At 44.0% G+C, this 17,017-nt stretch overlaps 1 protein-coding gene across 1 annotated transcript in view; it reads right to left on the reverse strand.

Annotated features, from left to right (window-relative positions):
- Window positions 1–5,068: 5,068 nt before the first annotated feature.
- The window catches only part of LOC142574432 (uncharacterized), a 243,301-nt gene continuing 231,352 nt past the window's right edge, over window positions 5,069–17,017 (reverse strand). Inside the window, exon 7 of the mRNA XM_075683515.1 lies at window positions 5,069–5,183. Within this exon, the coding sequence (XP_075539630.1) occupies window positions 5,130–5,183 (54 nt within the window). The 3' untranslated portion in view covers window positions 5,069–5,129. The remainder of the gene's footprint in view (window positions 5,184–17,017) is intronic.

Consider the following 17,017-nt stretch of genomic DNA (forward strand, 5'->3'; position numbering starts at 1 on the left):
TCTTTACCGTGCCCCTAAATCTAAGCACACAGGTGTTTTCGCATTTCGCCCCCTTCGAAATGCGGCCGCCGTGGCCGGGATTCGATCCCGTGACCTCGTGCTCAGCAGCCCAACGCCATAGCCACTGAGAAACTACGGCAGGTAGTGTACTGAAATCCTAGGGTTGCATGCAGAACATTGCATACAGGGACAAGGACCACGCAAATAGCTATATGACAAAGAAAAGCTGTGGACTGGGCAAACATTCAATTTCTTTGTGTGATAGAGAACTTGAGGACGGCAAGTGTCTTCCTTATATTGTGCGCTTTATTGTTCGTGGGCTGCTGACTTGCGTTGAAGGGGCGGCGTTGGTGGCGCTCCGTGGATAGCTTGTTGGCCAGCTCTATTTAGTACTCAATCCCATCTTCTTTGGTAGAAGCACAGTATAAGCTCGGTGAATTGGCAGGATTGCATCATGAAGACGAGTGCACAAACGCACGGACAAAAAAAAAAAAAAGCACAGGACGGCACTTCGTTGGAGCGAAGTGCCGCGCCTTCTTTTTGGCAATGTGTTTGTGCGTAGATTTTCTGGATGCTTCTCCGCTGACACTTACTTTGGCGCCATAAATGGGGCATCATCAGCCAAATAGTCACTTTGCTGTTTCGCTCATGTTCATTGCTAAAGCAACACAACTCAAGTGGCACCGGGCACAGAGCGCAAATTGCACGAAAAAGGCGTGCATCGAGGACCGCACTGGTGCGTGGGCGCACGGGGAGGCTTCGTCATGGGCCGAGCCATTGCGGCCCATGACGAAGTAGCCAGCGCTCTAGGCAGGCTCTATAAATACTTCGTTTAGCGCAAAACAACGGACACAAGAAAAGGCGACAGGACAAGGCGCTACTCTCAACTGACATAATTTTATTGCGTCACTCCTTTATAGACAGCAGAAACTAGAGGAACATGCGCAGTGAGCACCGTGTGCAGGAACCACCAACATCCGATCACAAGAGCGCACTCATGCGACAGCATCTAAAAAATCATATTCAGCACTGTACAAGTTTAAAGAAGGCACACTAATGCACTGTGACCCTAATGACTGTATGAAGAATGCTTCCGATAACTCTCGGGCGGTCGTATCGCGGCTCTTTTTCAAAATCGTTGTATCACGAAACATGGGTTTGCATTTGCATATCTTACAATGTTGAGCCAAATGGGAACCTGTGCCTATTGGTATGGATCGCTCATGCTCTCTAAGGCGCTCGTTAACACAGCGGCCTGACTGCCCTACATACACTTTGCCACATGACAACGGAATCTTATAAACCACACCAACAGTGCAATCTACAAACTTCGCGTGGTTCTTTTCACAGTCTGGTTTTTTATTTGTTTTAGAAATACGGCTGCACAACAATGACAGTTTCTGAGGAGCAGAAAACACTATCGGAATTTGGTATCTAGTGGCGACATTCTTTAGGTTGTGAGCCACTCTATGGCAATACGGCACAACTACAGGCCTCTTTTGTGTACTACAATTATTTTTGTGCCGCTTCCCTTTCAGTTTCTGAAGCAATACCTCTGAGACTGACGTCACCACCACACTTGGGTATCCCGCAGCCTGTAGCCTATTTAACTGTGCATTGAAGCTCTGGTTCGCAGAGTGATGGCAAGATTTCATTAGCGAAGATTCTAGACACATCAGAGCAATGGCACGTTTCACGATCTTTGAGTGCGCAGACGCGTAAGGCAAAAGTTCCTTGCGTGCACGTGGAGGGTACATCCAACAGGCGTGACCTGCGTGTAAGTGTAGCTGCAAATCTAACAACTGGAGTTTACCGTCCCTAGATAGCTCATGTGTGAAAGTTGAACCTTTGCCATTGTCATTGAACAGAGTTAAAATGTCAGCTACCGTAACGGAGCATTCGTTGTTAGTCTATTTTATCACAACAAGAAAATCGTCAACATATCTAAAAATTTTAACCGAGTCATTGTTTAAAGCACTCTTAAGAGCGCGGTCGACAAACGATAAAAATATATTACAAAGAGCAGGCGCCACACAAGAACCAATACACACACCATTTTTCTGAATAAAAAGCTTATTGTCGATCCAGATAAAAGTTGCACTTAAATAAAATTCAAGAAGGGACATAAAACTTTCCGAGGACAACCCGGTCGCATTGCGAAAAGCTACCTCGCCACTTTCTTCGATGCACATCATCACACTGCGAAACAGCTCATCGTGTGGTATTGAATAATAAAGATCTTCAACGTCAACAGAAAGAATGTCGGCTACTGAAAGGTTGTCTTCCAGAAAGGAAACAACATCGAAAGAATTCTTTATGCCGTAAGGAGCGTCAATAGTTAAATGCTTCAACTGTTTTTGCAAAAAGCGGCTAACCAAAACCTGCCAATAGTTGTTTTCACTCACTATTGTACGAAAAGGCACATCCCGTTTGTGCGTTTTCGCAGTGAAAAAAACATCTAGAGCGAGCCCCTTACATTGTTTTACATCTTTCACAATCTTGGTGAGGCCTATATTTTCCAACAAAGAAATGGCTTTGCGTTTTACCTTCTGAGCTTTTTCGTTTGCCAGAATGAAGTTCTTGTCGACAGCCTGAATTGCTTTTTTTGTTGAAGACAGCAGACGGATGAGGAGCGGACCAGAGGACGCACCAGAGGATCAGGAGCGATGCCTTCTTGATGGAGTGGATTGTCTTCGTAGGACCGTCACCAGAAACGCACCACCTTTGACAGCTGTGATCAAGAGAGCAGTATCATTCTTTAGAGACAATGAACTTCGTTTGTTGCTGAGTGACAAAGAGGGCGGTTTCGTGATAGCTCCGTCTGCTGTCTTCAACAAAAAAGCCATTCAGGCTGTCGACAAGAACTTCATTCTGGCAAACGAAAAAGCTCAGAAGGTAAAACGCAAAGCCATTTCTTTGTTGGAAAATATAGGCCTCACCAAGATTGTGAAAGATGTAAAACAATGTAAGGGGCTCGCTCTAGATGTTTTTTTCACTGCAAAAACGCACAAACGGGATGTGCCTTTTCGTACAATAGTGAGTGAAAACAACTATTGGCAGGTTTTGGTTAGCCGCTTTTTGCAAAAACAGTTGAAGCATTTAACTATTGACGCTCCTTACGGCATAAAGAATTCTTTCGATGTTGTTTCCTTTCTGGAAGACAACCTTTCAGTAGCCGACATTCTTTCTGTTGACGTTGAAGATCTTTATTATTCAATACCACACGATGAGCTGTTTCGCAGTGTGATGATGTGCATCGAAGAAAGTGGCGAGGTAGCTTTTCGCAATGCGACCGGGTTGTCCTCGGAAAGTTTTATGTCCCTTCTTGAATTTTATTTAAGTGCAATTTTTATCTGGATCGACAATAAGCTTTTTATTCAGAAAAATGGTGTGTGTATTGGTTCTTGTGTGGCGCCTGCTCTTTGTAATATATTTTTATCGTTTGTCGACCGCGCTCTTAAGAGTGCTTTAAACAATGACTCAGTTAAAATTTTTAGATATGTTGACGATTTTCTTGTTGTGATAAAATAGACTAACAACGAATGCTCCGTTACGGTAGCTGACATTTTAACTCTGTTCAATGACAATGGCAAAGGTTCAACTTTCACACATGAGCTATCTAGGGACGGTAAACTCCAGTTGTTAGATTTGCAGCTACACTTACACGCAGGTCACGCCTGTTGGATGTACCCTCCACGTGCACGCAAGGAACTTTTGCCTTACGCGTCTGCGCACTCAAAGATCGTGAAACGTGCCATTGCTCTGATGTGTCTAGAATCTTCGCTAATGAAATCTTGCCATCACTCTGCGAACCAGAGCTTCAATGCACAGTTAAATAGGCTACAGGCTGCGGGATGCCCAAGTGTGGTGGTGACGTCAGTCTCAGAGGTATTGCTTCAGAAACTGAAAGGGAAGCGGCACAAAAATAATTGTAGTACACAAAAGAGGCCTGTAGTTGTGCCGTATTGCCATAGAGTGGCTCACAACCTAAAGAATGTCGCCACTAGATACCAAATTCCGATAGTGTTTTCTGCTCCTCAGAAACTGTCATTGTTGTGCAGCCGTATTTCTAAAACAAATAAAAAACCAGACTGTGAAAAGAACCACGCGAAGTTTGTAGATTGCACTGTTGGTGTGGTTTATAAGATTCCGTTGTCATGTGGCAAAGTGTATGTAGGGCAGTCAGGCCGCTGTGTTAACGAGCGCCTTAGAGAGCATGAGCGATCCATACCAATAGGCACAGGTTCCCATTTGGCTCAACATTGTAAGATATGCAAATGCAAACCCATGTTTCATGATACAACGATTTTGAAAAAGAGCCGCGATACGACCGCCCGAGAGTTATCGGAAGCATTCTTCATACAGTCATTAGGGTCACAGTGCATTAGTGTGCCTTCTTTAAACTTGTACAGTGCTGAATATGATTTTTTAGATGCTGTCGCATGAGTGCGCTCTTGTGATCGGATGTTGGTGGTTCCTGCACACGGTGCTCACTGCGCATGTTCCTCTAGTTTCTGCTGTCTATAAAGGAGTGACGCAATAAAATTATGTCAGTTGAGAGTAGCGCCTTGTCCTGTCGCCTTTTCTTGTGTCCGTTGTTTTGCGCTAAACGAAGTATTTATGGATCCGCACCAAGTAGCCCGCCAACACATTGTGCTGATCTAGGCAGGCTCACGCAGTAGCACGTGAAGACGGGTCATGCGCTAGAGCAGGAGCCAATAATCCTGGACAAAACTTCTAAATAATTGAAGACTTAAAAACCGCTCAAGTAATGCGAAAACAGGTGACTGAGGTGAGAACATTGAATTTATTCTTCCGGTATTGAAAAATGTTTAAGTGCTCAACAATATTCTTTCTCGATCGATCGGAAATAGTGCCGATCGAGAAATCATTCAGCAGAGGCTCCCAAACTGGCGCTATTGTCCGAAAATTACGAGTCCTTCTCTACTTATCGAGACCAACTGCTCGCTTATAGTAGCCATCTAAAGCATGCACTCAAGCACATCGCGTTTGCACAGGCGAAAGTTCCCATTGGTGGTGCTCTCAGTAATGTCAAAAGAAATACATGTTGAGTTATGTAACCTTCTTTATTCAAACTTGAAAGCCTGCCGCTGTTTTCCAAAATGTCGTCAGGGCTTGCGACGCTTCTTGACAAGGTCTCCGTGAAAGTCCTTGAGACATTTCTATTAGAAGAAAAAAAAAATCCAAGTTACAGCTTTCACCGAACTAAGACAGCTGCCGGCATAAAGTGGCTGAATAATATCCGTGTGACTTGGGTTATATATTAGATATTAAAAATAGATGTACCGACGCAAAAACACGAGTCCCAATGACTAACATAATGTGGGCTCTAGCGATTTGCAACTCTATTCTATAAAATGGCATCCACGAAAACGCCGCTCATCAGCGTTTAAATTTCTATTTAATTTTTCACTATGACCAACAATATAATCACAAGCACTAGACCTGCAAAGTATATACCACATGCCTCCGAAAAACGATTTTTAATATAACCCTTGAAAAACCAAAGTTTACTTAGCGACAAATACTAGATGACATAAACGCATTTGCCCCCAGGCCTCTTACATAAAATGTGTGAGTACCCTTTACAATTCAAGTCGGGAGTCTTACGAAATCTCGTATGATAGGGAAGAAACATGGCGAAAAGGCGCAACGGACGCTGACGAAGGTGACTTTTGTTTTATTACAGAAATTTCACTTTCGGACCGATCACGGGAGTCTTGTTCGGAATGAATCAACAACTTTTAGTGATTTCACAGTTGCTGGGTGCAGATAAACATGGAAATGTTTAAAAATCACCACTCACGGCAGCAGCGGCGTTGTGAACCAGCTCCGAAATTTATTTTCAGCAGCAGAAAATTCTGTTCCACTCATTTAACAATAACGAAATTTTTTCGAAATATATCAAAAGTCTTGCGCTTAGCTTACAATCGCTATTCCTGCCTGAAGCTTGAAGGTCAATTAAGCTTATCAAAGCCTATCACGGACCTTACCTGTTGCACAATCGGCCTGTTAATATGTGAAATACATCCATTCTTCGATCTTTTTAGCATGACTTTGTTTTGTATGGCGCTACAAATGCGGTACACACAGGAACATTAACGCGAGAAAACAAGACTGAGCATGGATCTCATCGTCAGCGACCACGTTTAGTCTCGTTAATTCGAGCTGCTGTGTGTGCCCGCCTCTGCAGCGCCATACACCACGCAGTCATGCCGTACCAGTTAGCCCCCGCTGAAGGACGTCTGAGTGCTTTCTAGCAGTGTTCACATCTGCAGTATGCGTTACCTTAGGTACGAAAAAGGGTCTTTCACCATTTTCTTTTATCGCATTCCACATCTGCGCTATATATTACTATAAGTACCGGGAGATTTCAGGCTGAACTGTGCTTTACGTCTGCGTAATACGAATCATTCGTAATTTGTAGACAATGGTTGAATGAATATGCAAATGTTGGGTAGCGAACGGTTATATAGATATTTGTGAAATAAGATTCTAGGGTGGTATCTGCCAAAAGTGTGGCACGATTATCAGGCACGCCATAGTTGGGGACTCCGTGATAACTTTCACCACCTTTAACGTGCGTCCAACCCGCGGTACACAGGCATTTTCGCATGACTTGTCCCAAGAGCACAGAAAACGCTCGAAGCTCACCAACAGCGACAAGCGTTTTCATTTCATTTTTAATTTCATTTATTGAACCCTCAGGGCCAAAGGCATTAAAGAGGGGAGTGGTTACAAAACAGAAATACATAAATAAATACAATGCATATTACAGATTAAGTATTATCATCTTCCTGTTATACAATGTTAGGTAGTGCAGAACGAAAATGCTGGTTATCAATTATGTCGACTATATCTGCGGGAAAGCGGTTCCATTCGCGTGATGTGCGAGGCAAGAAAGACTGAAATGCAGTTTTAGTGTTACATGTTTCAATGCCAACTTTGTGACGATGGTCAATGCGATTTGACACGTATCTGGGGGACGAAATGAGGGAATCGCGTAGCATGTGGTGATGGTATAGTTTATGAAAAAGGCTCAAACGAATTGTCTGCCGGCGGGATGCTAGAAGAGGTAAAGAAAGATTAGCTTTCATGCTTGTTACACTTGCGGTATATACGGTTAAAGTTGGACAGGATAAATCGAGCAGCGTTACTTTGAACCAGCTCAAGTAAAGTTATCAGTTTTTCATGATGCGGATCCCATATCGCGGCGGCATATTCCAGATTAGAAATTATTAGTGTTTTATAAAGCAGTAATTTCAAAGAAGATGGAGTTTTGGAAAAGTTACGGCGCACGTAGCCCAACATGCGGTTAGCTTTGTTAGTAATGTATTCAATATGGCGCGTCCAGTTAAGGTCAGCAGAAATATGAACACCCAGGTATTTATATGAAGTAACCGCTTCTAACGCAACGTTATTTAGGTAGTATACAGGCGGAGAGTTGGCACTTCTTGATATTCGCATAATTTTGCACTTATTAGTATTAAGTACCATAAGCCATTCATTACTCCAAAGAGAAATGTTAGAGAGGTCACGCTGAAGACTGTAGCATCGTCAGGGGATTTTATTTCGCGGAAAACAACACAGTCATCAGCAAACAAAAGAATGTTAGATGGTACAATGGAAGGGAGATCATTGATGTAAATAAGAAATAAAAGGAGTCCAAGCACTGACCCTTGTGGCACGCCCGAGTAAACTTCGCTGAAAGGTGAGTTAAAATTATTATTGTAAACGAACTGCGATCGGTTAAGAAGAAAGTATTCAATCCATTTCAGAACATTGTAGTCGATATTCAGTTGGGTTAGCTTTAAAAATAATAAGCGGTGACATACCTTGTCGAATGCTTTCGAGTAATCTAGGAAAATGCAGTCAGCTTCTGATGCGCGATCTAAAATATGGTGAAGTTTGATAGTGAAACTGGCAAGTTGTGTTTCGCAAGAAAATGACCTACGAAAACCATGCTGTGCGGGTGTAAAAAATGAATTAGACTCGAGAAAGTTCACAAGCTTAGTGAAGATTACATGTTCTAATAGTTTGCAACAAGTACTAGTGAGCGAGATGGGGCGATAATTTATAGGGGATGTTCTATTTCCTGACTTGAATAATGGAACCACCTTCCCGACTTTCCATTGTGTTGGCAGAGTGTAACTATCGAGAGTCTGCTGAAATAACTTTGTTAGTATTAAGGAACTGTAGACAATTGTATTTTTTTTTAAATTTAGCATGAATGCAGACAAAATCGGGCGATGAATGAAATTTTAGGGTATTAATAAGTTTAGCAACGCCAGATGAATCGATGAAAATTTGAGGCATAGTTGGGAAATTATACCGGAGTGGAACGGGATGTTTGGTGTTTGATGTGCGCGAGAAGTTGAGAACAAAGGTTTCGTTAAGTTCTGAAGCGCATAAATGAGCCGGAATAGGGTCACCTGACGCGTTGGCTAAGTTAATAGATTCTTCGGTATGCGGGCTGATGACGCGCCAAAATTTTTTAATGTTGGTAGATAGCATCGATGGTAAAGTGTTAGAGAGGAAGTTATCTTTTGCTTGCTTAAGCGCAGTTACATACGCATCAGCGGCAGTCTTGTATGCGTCCCAGTGTGCGTTACATTGTGATGGCCTGGCTGTACGATAACGGCGCTTTTTTCTGTTAGATAGGCGTCTTATATGGGCGGTATACCATGGGGCTTGAGGATTAGAAGTGATGGTGCGTCTTGGAACATATTTTTGAGTTAGTTCGTGAACTTTGGCCGTGAACATATCCCAGTTAGCTTGCACAGAGCGTTCGTTAAGGTTTCTGAAGAAGTTTTGAGTAAAAATTGATAATTCATTGTTAATGGCATCGAAGTCTGCTCTAATATAATCTAGTATGGTCTTTTTCTTTCTTGCAGGTTTAGGACAGGCAGTGTTAATGTTGAAAATGACCAAAGAGTGATCACTTATGTTAGGTAAATAGGTGATGGATGAAGCAAAGTCGGCTCGATTGGTTAGGATCAAATCTAAAGTGTTGGCTGTGTTGACAGAGATTGTGGTAGCGTTAGTGACTAATTTAGTAAGTGAAAAAACAGAGCATAAATCAAGAAAATCGCTGGCATCGGATGAAAATGGAGATAGGGTGGGAGGCTGGGTAACCCAAGAAATATTCGGAAAGTTAAAATCACCTAGTAAAAACAAGGAAGCCGATGGAAATCTGGTGTGTGTTATGTTAAGTTCGTCATGAAGGTCGTTAATAAACGAGCGTGGAGAAGGAGGACGATAGCATACGCCGAATTTATTTTCTGATGGTCAAGAGTAAATGATGCCCAGACAGTTTCCAAGACGCTTATTAGTGTTGATGCATGATGACGGTATGTCTTTCGAAATAGCAAGGAGCACGCCGCCTCCCCGTTGATTAGTTCGGTCATTGCGATATACTGCGAAGCGGTGTGCGTTGTGAAAGAGTTCGTTATCGTGAATTTGAGATGATAGCCAAGTTTCAGTAAATGCGATGATATGCGTAGAACAGGTGTCGATTGCCGATGAAAGAGAAAAAGAAGTTTTCTTATTCAACATACTTCTGATGTTAGTATACAGAATCGTAACATCAGATGGCGTAACATCAGCATAGTTGTAGTACGTCGAAATATGATCTCATGGGAGAAGTATGCCTTCTCTTTATCTATACATCACCGTAGTACACTGCAGAATATTCACTCGTGCTAGCTTACATTCGAAACTACACTACAACAGTGTTCGCTTCGCCCGTGAAATCTGATTAGAGACGGCACTTTAGCTATAGACTGGACGACATTCAAGGGAATTCCAAAAGGCGGTTTGTCCTGCGCCAAGCGATGATTTGATGACAGTGACAATCTACTGACAAACGCCTACCGGCTAAAAGTGATACACTGTAGCTATGAAAATATGGTGTAGATATACGGGGCAGGGCAAGCTGCTTCAGCTAGGCAGTAGATACATGGGAGCTGTTTTTTATTGGAAGTATTTGAAGCCGCACTAGTGTTTTAAGGAAATGTTTCGGTGGTGTCGGAAGCCTGAAGTCCGCATAAGCAATGCCTTCGTGGCATGCAATTGCTCTTATTGAGGGGAGTTGCTAGCTTTATGGAGCATTCGGTGATATCTATATTCCACTTTCGTTTTTGTAGGGTGCGGTCGAGTGACTCCACTTTAGTGCTTAAAAAGATGCAGTTGTGCCATATATAGAAACTAAAGTTTTGCGCATGACACTAACATAGATTTTAGGAAATCGTTTGACATCATGAATTACGAATGCGACACGGCAGACAAAGTGGCTTGTTTCGAGTAGAAGGGGTCGACCAGCCCATGCGAGAGCGGCGGAACTGAACATGCACCTGAGTCTGCATAAAGCGGAAGATCAAAAACTGAGATGAAGATGGTGCTTCAGCCAACAATCCGGGAACCCGCATTCCTTTCCCCCCTAATCCCCAACAGCGGCCTAGAGCCATCCCCTTCATTAAAATAAAGGATTGATTGATTCATTCATTCATATTTGAGGTAGCGTGAACTGATAATTGCTGTGGATGGTACTAAATTATTTCTGGAGCCCATTCAATTGGTGTTCCCAGGACAGTCTAATTAGACCGCTTCGGTTGATTGCTTATACAATGACCTAGCATATATTCATAGTGAATCAAGACTCTAGACTTTATGCTGGCGATATTAACCTTTATTTCAGGAGGCTCCTTGCTGAAATGATATGCAACGCAGTCTTATTCTTAGCTTGCTTAATACATTGTTAATGGTGAATCGACTATATATGTCATCAATGAATAGCAATTGGGAAGTGAATGCTCTTTGTTTTCACTCCTGTAAAAGCGCATTCAGAGATATGTCTTTGTCATACCACGAAAACTTTCGCGTCTGCTGGCGACATTTCATTTCTTTCTTCCTGAGATCCTTCGCTTCGTAAAGAAGCTCCACAACCCATTCTTATTTATCGACACGTGGAATGCTGATGTACTAACGGAAACGTGCGTCTTTATACGCTAATATTTTGAATGCTAATATTTTTTACAGGTCAGAAGCATTTTAATATTGCTACGGAACAGTATTTCCAATGACGAAGAGGAGAGCAGTGAGAAGACGATGACGACGATTGGAGGTTAACGCAGGCTGTTGCCTCTTGGCCAAGTGCGGCGTATTCCCTTGTAAATATACTTGTATATAGCTTTTCGTCTCCGTCTTCCTACATAACAATATCTACCGATGTGACCACGGTGATACAGCAGGAGGTGGTCTTATGATCGCATTTTTGCAGTGGGAGACTTTACCGGAAATAACTTACTAATAATGTACGTCTCATCATGAATCGACTTCATCACTGGTTTTGTAAATTTTTGCAATAATTAATTCTGTGCAGTTAACAACTGAACTTACTGCAACTAAGTCTACCAGCTCTTCCATAATTGACCTTCTTATAAGGAACGTTGCTAATGAACCAAGGCATTTATGGAGGTTATTATAACGTGTATGACTTGGACCAAAGCGAAATACGACACAGACAAAAGAGAGCGTGAGGCGCAGGAACAGCGCAGTGCGGAGGGAACTTTTGCCGTTCGACTCGGCGCATAATAAACTTGTTCATATGCTACTCTGGCGACCTTTTGCTATGTATGAGTAATGACAACTTTGTTTCTGATATCCTCTTGTCACACCTGGAATTGTTGACGTTTTATAAAAATTCGCTAATAATTTTAACTCAGCATAGAATTGCAGCAATGGAGCCGAAACATGGCCGAGCAATCGAGCGAAACCTTTCGTTGGACGTAAATGTCACCACGCCCATGGAGAACGCGCGCAATGCATGCCGGTCCTGTTAGCGCGAAAAGTGAGAGCGGCGAAGAGAAGACGCTGATCCTGGCCACTCCGGGCCATTGGCACAATGTCTTCAGGTGCACCAGGTCTCTGGAGCTGGCAAAAAATAAGAGCGGCGTTACTGGCAAATTCAGTAGCCCTGAACAGCTGTTCGTGCTCGGCCCACCCCTGCGGGAAGCGCATCACTTCGCGGCACGCAAAATGAACACGAAAGGTGAACCCTGGCCACAGATTTTCTATGCGCTGCTTGCTATTTCAGGATGTTTTACCTATTCGTAAGAAAGCCTTTCCCGTGCTTAATATAAGATATCTTGTCGCTCTACTTTCCGCAACTGACTGTCAATTTATAGAGCGCGCAATTATCCCGTTCAAAGTGAGCGCACACCTTCGAAAACAGCGCGTGGGAGACCGTATAAATAGCGCGCGTTAGATGTTGTACTGTCTACTGATCATTCTTCGTGCCCTTTTCATGCGCACAATTCGTGTGTTGTGTAAAGTAGACACCATTGTGCGCAGATGATCACTTCTCTAGAGAATGCGTAGCTTCCTCCGGAAAGCGTTGATGCCAGTACTGGCACTCTTGGCAGCTGAACGAGGCGGTTATTTACGCTGCTGTATCAAAGGCCTCCACTTTTTTCGCGGTTGGGATAATATTTAAAGGTCGCATGGCGGAAGTTAAGAAATCAGTCAGAATTACAATACGTACAAATACACCCATGTAGGTAGCATGTAGTCGCATGTTATTTAGGCAAGCCTCAGTGAGTGCAGCCGACAGCCTCCGAGACAGGAAATGTACCGACATTGATGGCGCACCATGTTGTTGCTTTTCGCTTTTTGTTTGCGCACGGTATAAAATAAACAATCATTGATTTCACATCCGCATGGTCACAACTAAACTATGAATGCAGTTTTCTTGATCCCAATGCTTCAGGTCACGTGCGTTGGTTGCAGACGCATGGACTCGGCGATCGTGCTACTCGCCCAACCTCGGCTGAAGGCGGTCGGCCTTGTGCACGGCTGGCCAGGTGCGCCCAGCCATCAACGCAGCAGCACTTCCCACTTGCCCGTCCACGCTGAACGTAACTTCTCGCGGCAGCAAATTCTCACGCCAAACAATGTTCATCACGCATGATCGTTGGTTGCTCAAATTTACGCCATGCTCTCCGTTTTCGAACATTTAAATAATAACACTATGTGGCCAGCAGCTGAGGAGGTGGTCGGAGGCAAATAATGGAATTCCGTTCTACAAAAATTGCGCAACTTTCGAGCCTGGTGTTATTGAAAAAAAAATGACGGAAGCTTATAGTGTAACGCTCCAAGCGGATTTCATTGACATCCGCTGATCTAGTGAAATCACCGGAGTTGCCCCATAAGCAGGCCCCATCTGTCTTGAGGCAGCGTTCGTAAGGTCTTGTTTCCGCAGGATGCAGGAAAGTTTTACTCATAAGCTTGCGCGGCTACGTTCTGCCGGTCATCCTCACGCTGTCACGATAGCAGTAGCTGAAACCTTCCTTCGAAAACTGAAGGACAAGTAGCAATAAGCTAAGCCGCTATGGGCGTCTTGCGCTGGAGTTTGGGGTATAGTAGCGGCGCCTGGTGGCGGCGCGCGAAACGTTATCTGGGTAGTACCAGCTTGGGTAGTATTGAGCCCTGGCCGTGGCGAAGCATGTTTCTAGCTCGAGTTTTGCGTCGATTCACGCTTTTTTCTACACTGTTGCGAGTGCCAAAGAGCTCGTCACTTCTCACAGACCACGCCGACCACGCTGCGAGCTCGCCGCAGCCTATAGTTTAACGAAAACAGACTCTCTGTGAGACGTAATGCTGGAAGCAGAAGAAATCGCCGACGCCGATCCGGAGAGACCTAGCTCAGCCTCGAAAAAGCGTCACCGTCGTTACTTCTGCGCCGTAGGCTGCCATGAAGGCCTGAATGCCATCAGATTCTACCGTATTCCTTCAAGGCCTCACGAAGCGGATCGAGCTTCGGGCGCGCTGGATAGCTGCAGTTCGCCGCGCTGGGTAAGCGAAACTTCGCGCCATGCTGACTGTTTCGCATGTCTTGAAGCTTGCTTAATTATCTACGTTCTAAAATTCGGTCTTTTGCACCTACTGTCCCGACGGCAGACCGACATAGCAGCATGCATGGCTGCTGATTCACGATTCGAGACCCGTCCACAGCGACAAGTAACAATTCGACTGGTGCGAAGTGGTGAAGTGACCAGGTCTGTGCAAATGAGCACAAATGGTCGGGCTGATTCGGTGACATTTCACTACCCCACTACGAGCAGCGCAGCAAGGTAGTATTGATTGCAGCACATCGATGTTCGAGCGCTGTTATTAAAAGCTACATCAAGCGAGCAGCGCCCGAGCTCGCGCTGCAGTGCGATTCGCACGTACGTTACTGCGAGCTCATATGAATTGCATCAGTTATTTATCAGTTGCTAAAGGGACAGATGGCCGCTACTACAGTGCAGGCATAACTACTTGTCTAGCGGCATGCAGTCAACAAAGATTGCAGGAGGCCCGCTGGTTCGAGGCATGTCGAAAAACCGCTGCCGTCGCGGCGCGTACGATCGTGCGCTCGAGCTTTTCCGTGCACATGATGTCTGCTTATCGCTGCTGTGAATTCATTTATAGCAAGCATTTCCTCGCGTTGGTACGTGATAAATCTAGCAGCGTGCTAACCTTAACTGAAGTTCAACTTCGTACGCGACTCGCTTCACTTGCGATTGACACCACGCTAAAACTTCGCCACTTATTTCTTGAACGGCGTACACGTATTCGGCGTTGCATAATTTATTGCCTTTGCGCAGTGTGCCGCCCCTGAAAAAATCTTCGGCGCCCGATATTCGCTGCAAGCCGTGGTAAAACAGAACCGAAAGTGGCAGGTCCATATTGTAAACGGGCTTTCCGAAGCAGATGACCGAGCTTGGTACTACCCAGTTCAGGACAGAGGGCGCTTTTTAGCTCCGTTTTTGCAGCGCCGCGTGGGCAATGCAAAAGCCCCATAGTGCAAAAAACATAGAGTTAGTAAAAGAACTCTAGAATAAAAGCTGGGCCGGAAAAGTGGGAACCTCTATGGCGCCGCCCTGTTGCTACGGGTCAATGTGGCCAGCGCAATTACTATTGAAAGAGCTGGAAACAAGTACCGGTCACCTTATGCTTTGTCATCTAAAAACGCATACCTGATGGCTTTATGAAGGTGGTGCGTTAATATTAAGTTTACAGAAAGCGATCGCTAAGTCCGTGACTTATGTAAATCACGATGTAGGCATTCATGCAATAAAGGATGGCGCGAATTTCGGTTTCGGATCTGTTTTTTGGATACGTAGTAGTTTCGTACAGTTTAGGTTCGACATGGGATCGCGCGTCGACATCGGACGCTATGGCACACTCGTGCCTTATGTGCCACCGTAGCCCCGAAGTGCTCTGGCATATACCTTCACATGTAAGTAAACGAATGTATCTCCTTGTTGAGAATATCACGCCAGTAGGCAGCTCTTGTGGTGCATCACAATCGTTTGAGAAGCGTCACAGTAGAGAATTTTTCTGCATGCGGAGCGGTGTTTTTATTTGCAGGTTTCCCTTCAGTAGGAAATTGCTGGACAGGCGGACCAGCGCACCGGAATTGTACTGGCGAAGCCACAAGCAACTCAAAGAATCTGTTTAATTGTTGCACTTTGAACAATCATGCTTCTACAAAGGCCACAGCAGAAAGGCAGCCTGATGCCGGGTATTTCTGTGCCACGAAGCAATCAAGAGGCGAGTGCCTAATGCGGACGAAATCGAGTGCATCGAGACTTAGAACGACAGAAAGCTGAGCTAGTTGGTACGGATTCGTTATGCAAAACAGGGGTGAGGCGTGCAGACAGGACACAAGAGTAGAGAAGTGGGCGGCGCTCGTGTTGTTTGCTTGTAAATACTCTACTCTTGTGTCCTGTCTGCACGCCTCACCTCCGTTTTGCATAACGAGTGCATCAACCCACATAGTAATAGCGTAGGCGTTTTATTAACGGTGCAATATTTTCAACACTTCCTTGCATGCCATTTCATGTGGAATATCTTTTCTGGTCACAAATTTGTGCAGCGAATCTATTTGCATGATTGACTCCGGGCCTGCGGGAACGTTCACTTGCACTTGATGCTGAGTCTTTTACATGTATCCATAAACTGAAGATATGCACATCGGATCCCTGCGAGCATTTTCAAAATTCAATTATTTTAGACAACAGGCACATATGCAATACTGACATAATCCCGAGTACCACTAAGCAGCTGGGACACATTCTTGTTGACCATACTCGCAGGTAAAATAAGTAGATCATGTGGACAGCTCCAGCTCATTCTCCTTAAATTAGTGTGTACAAGGGGTATGCAAAGATAATTTTTTTCTCGCGCGCCAATTATTTTGCTGTATAAGCAAGAGAACCCACCACGTTATTGTAACGTATCTTGTACATCACACTAATATGTGCTTTAATTTACAAAGTGAGATGAGTTACTTTTATGGCTCATTCAGTCATATCACACTGCAAGCTGCATTCATCAAACTTCAATTGTATTTTGAAAATGTTTAATGAAACATGTTTTCCTTTTATGCAGATATGCAATGGCAAGCCCTTCCGTGTGTTCCAAAGGTAAAATTTAAGCTCTAAATTAAAGACATTTCTAGTCAGAAACAAGCAAAAATGGTGAATGCAGAGTATCAGAAGCCCAAGGTACAGAAATTATGAGAAGTGTCGACTGATTTTAAGGAAAGAGTCGTATTTGAAAATGCAGCACTCTTTAGTGGAGGTCAAGCAAGTCAATATCGATAGAATACTCTGCAAAATTATGCGAGTGAGGGGATGTCAAACAATGGGTCAGGAAATGCGTTGTTTTTTTGCAAAACAAAAGCTGATTGCCATTACATAAGTCACTTTAGCATCATGAGACTGCTGCTTGATAAATTCAGAAATAAACCAAAAACAAGACACGCAAAAATAATAAACAATTTAATTATGCTCTCTCCACACTGGGATAAATAAAAACAAACACATGACATCTAATGTGGACATATCAGACGCCTTGTGAAACACTAAAGGAAAAATTCAATTTCGAGCTATAGCACTTGCAGCATAGATGTGGGGGGCCTTGCACTAATAGTGATAGTTACTACTGCATT

The sequence above is a fragment of the Dermacentor variabilis genome, chromosome 3 (assembly GCF_050947875.1).
Source record: "Dermacentor variabilis isolate Ectoservices chromosome 3, ASM5094787v1, whole genome shotgun sequence".
NCBI lineage: Eukaryota > Metazoa > Arthropoda > Arachnida > Ixodida > Ixodidae > Dermacentor > Dermacentor variabilis.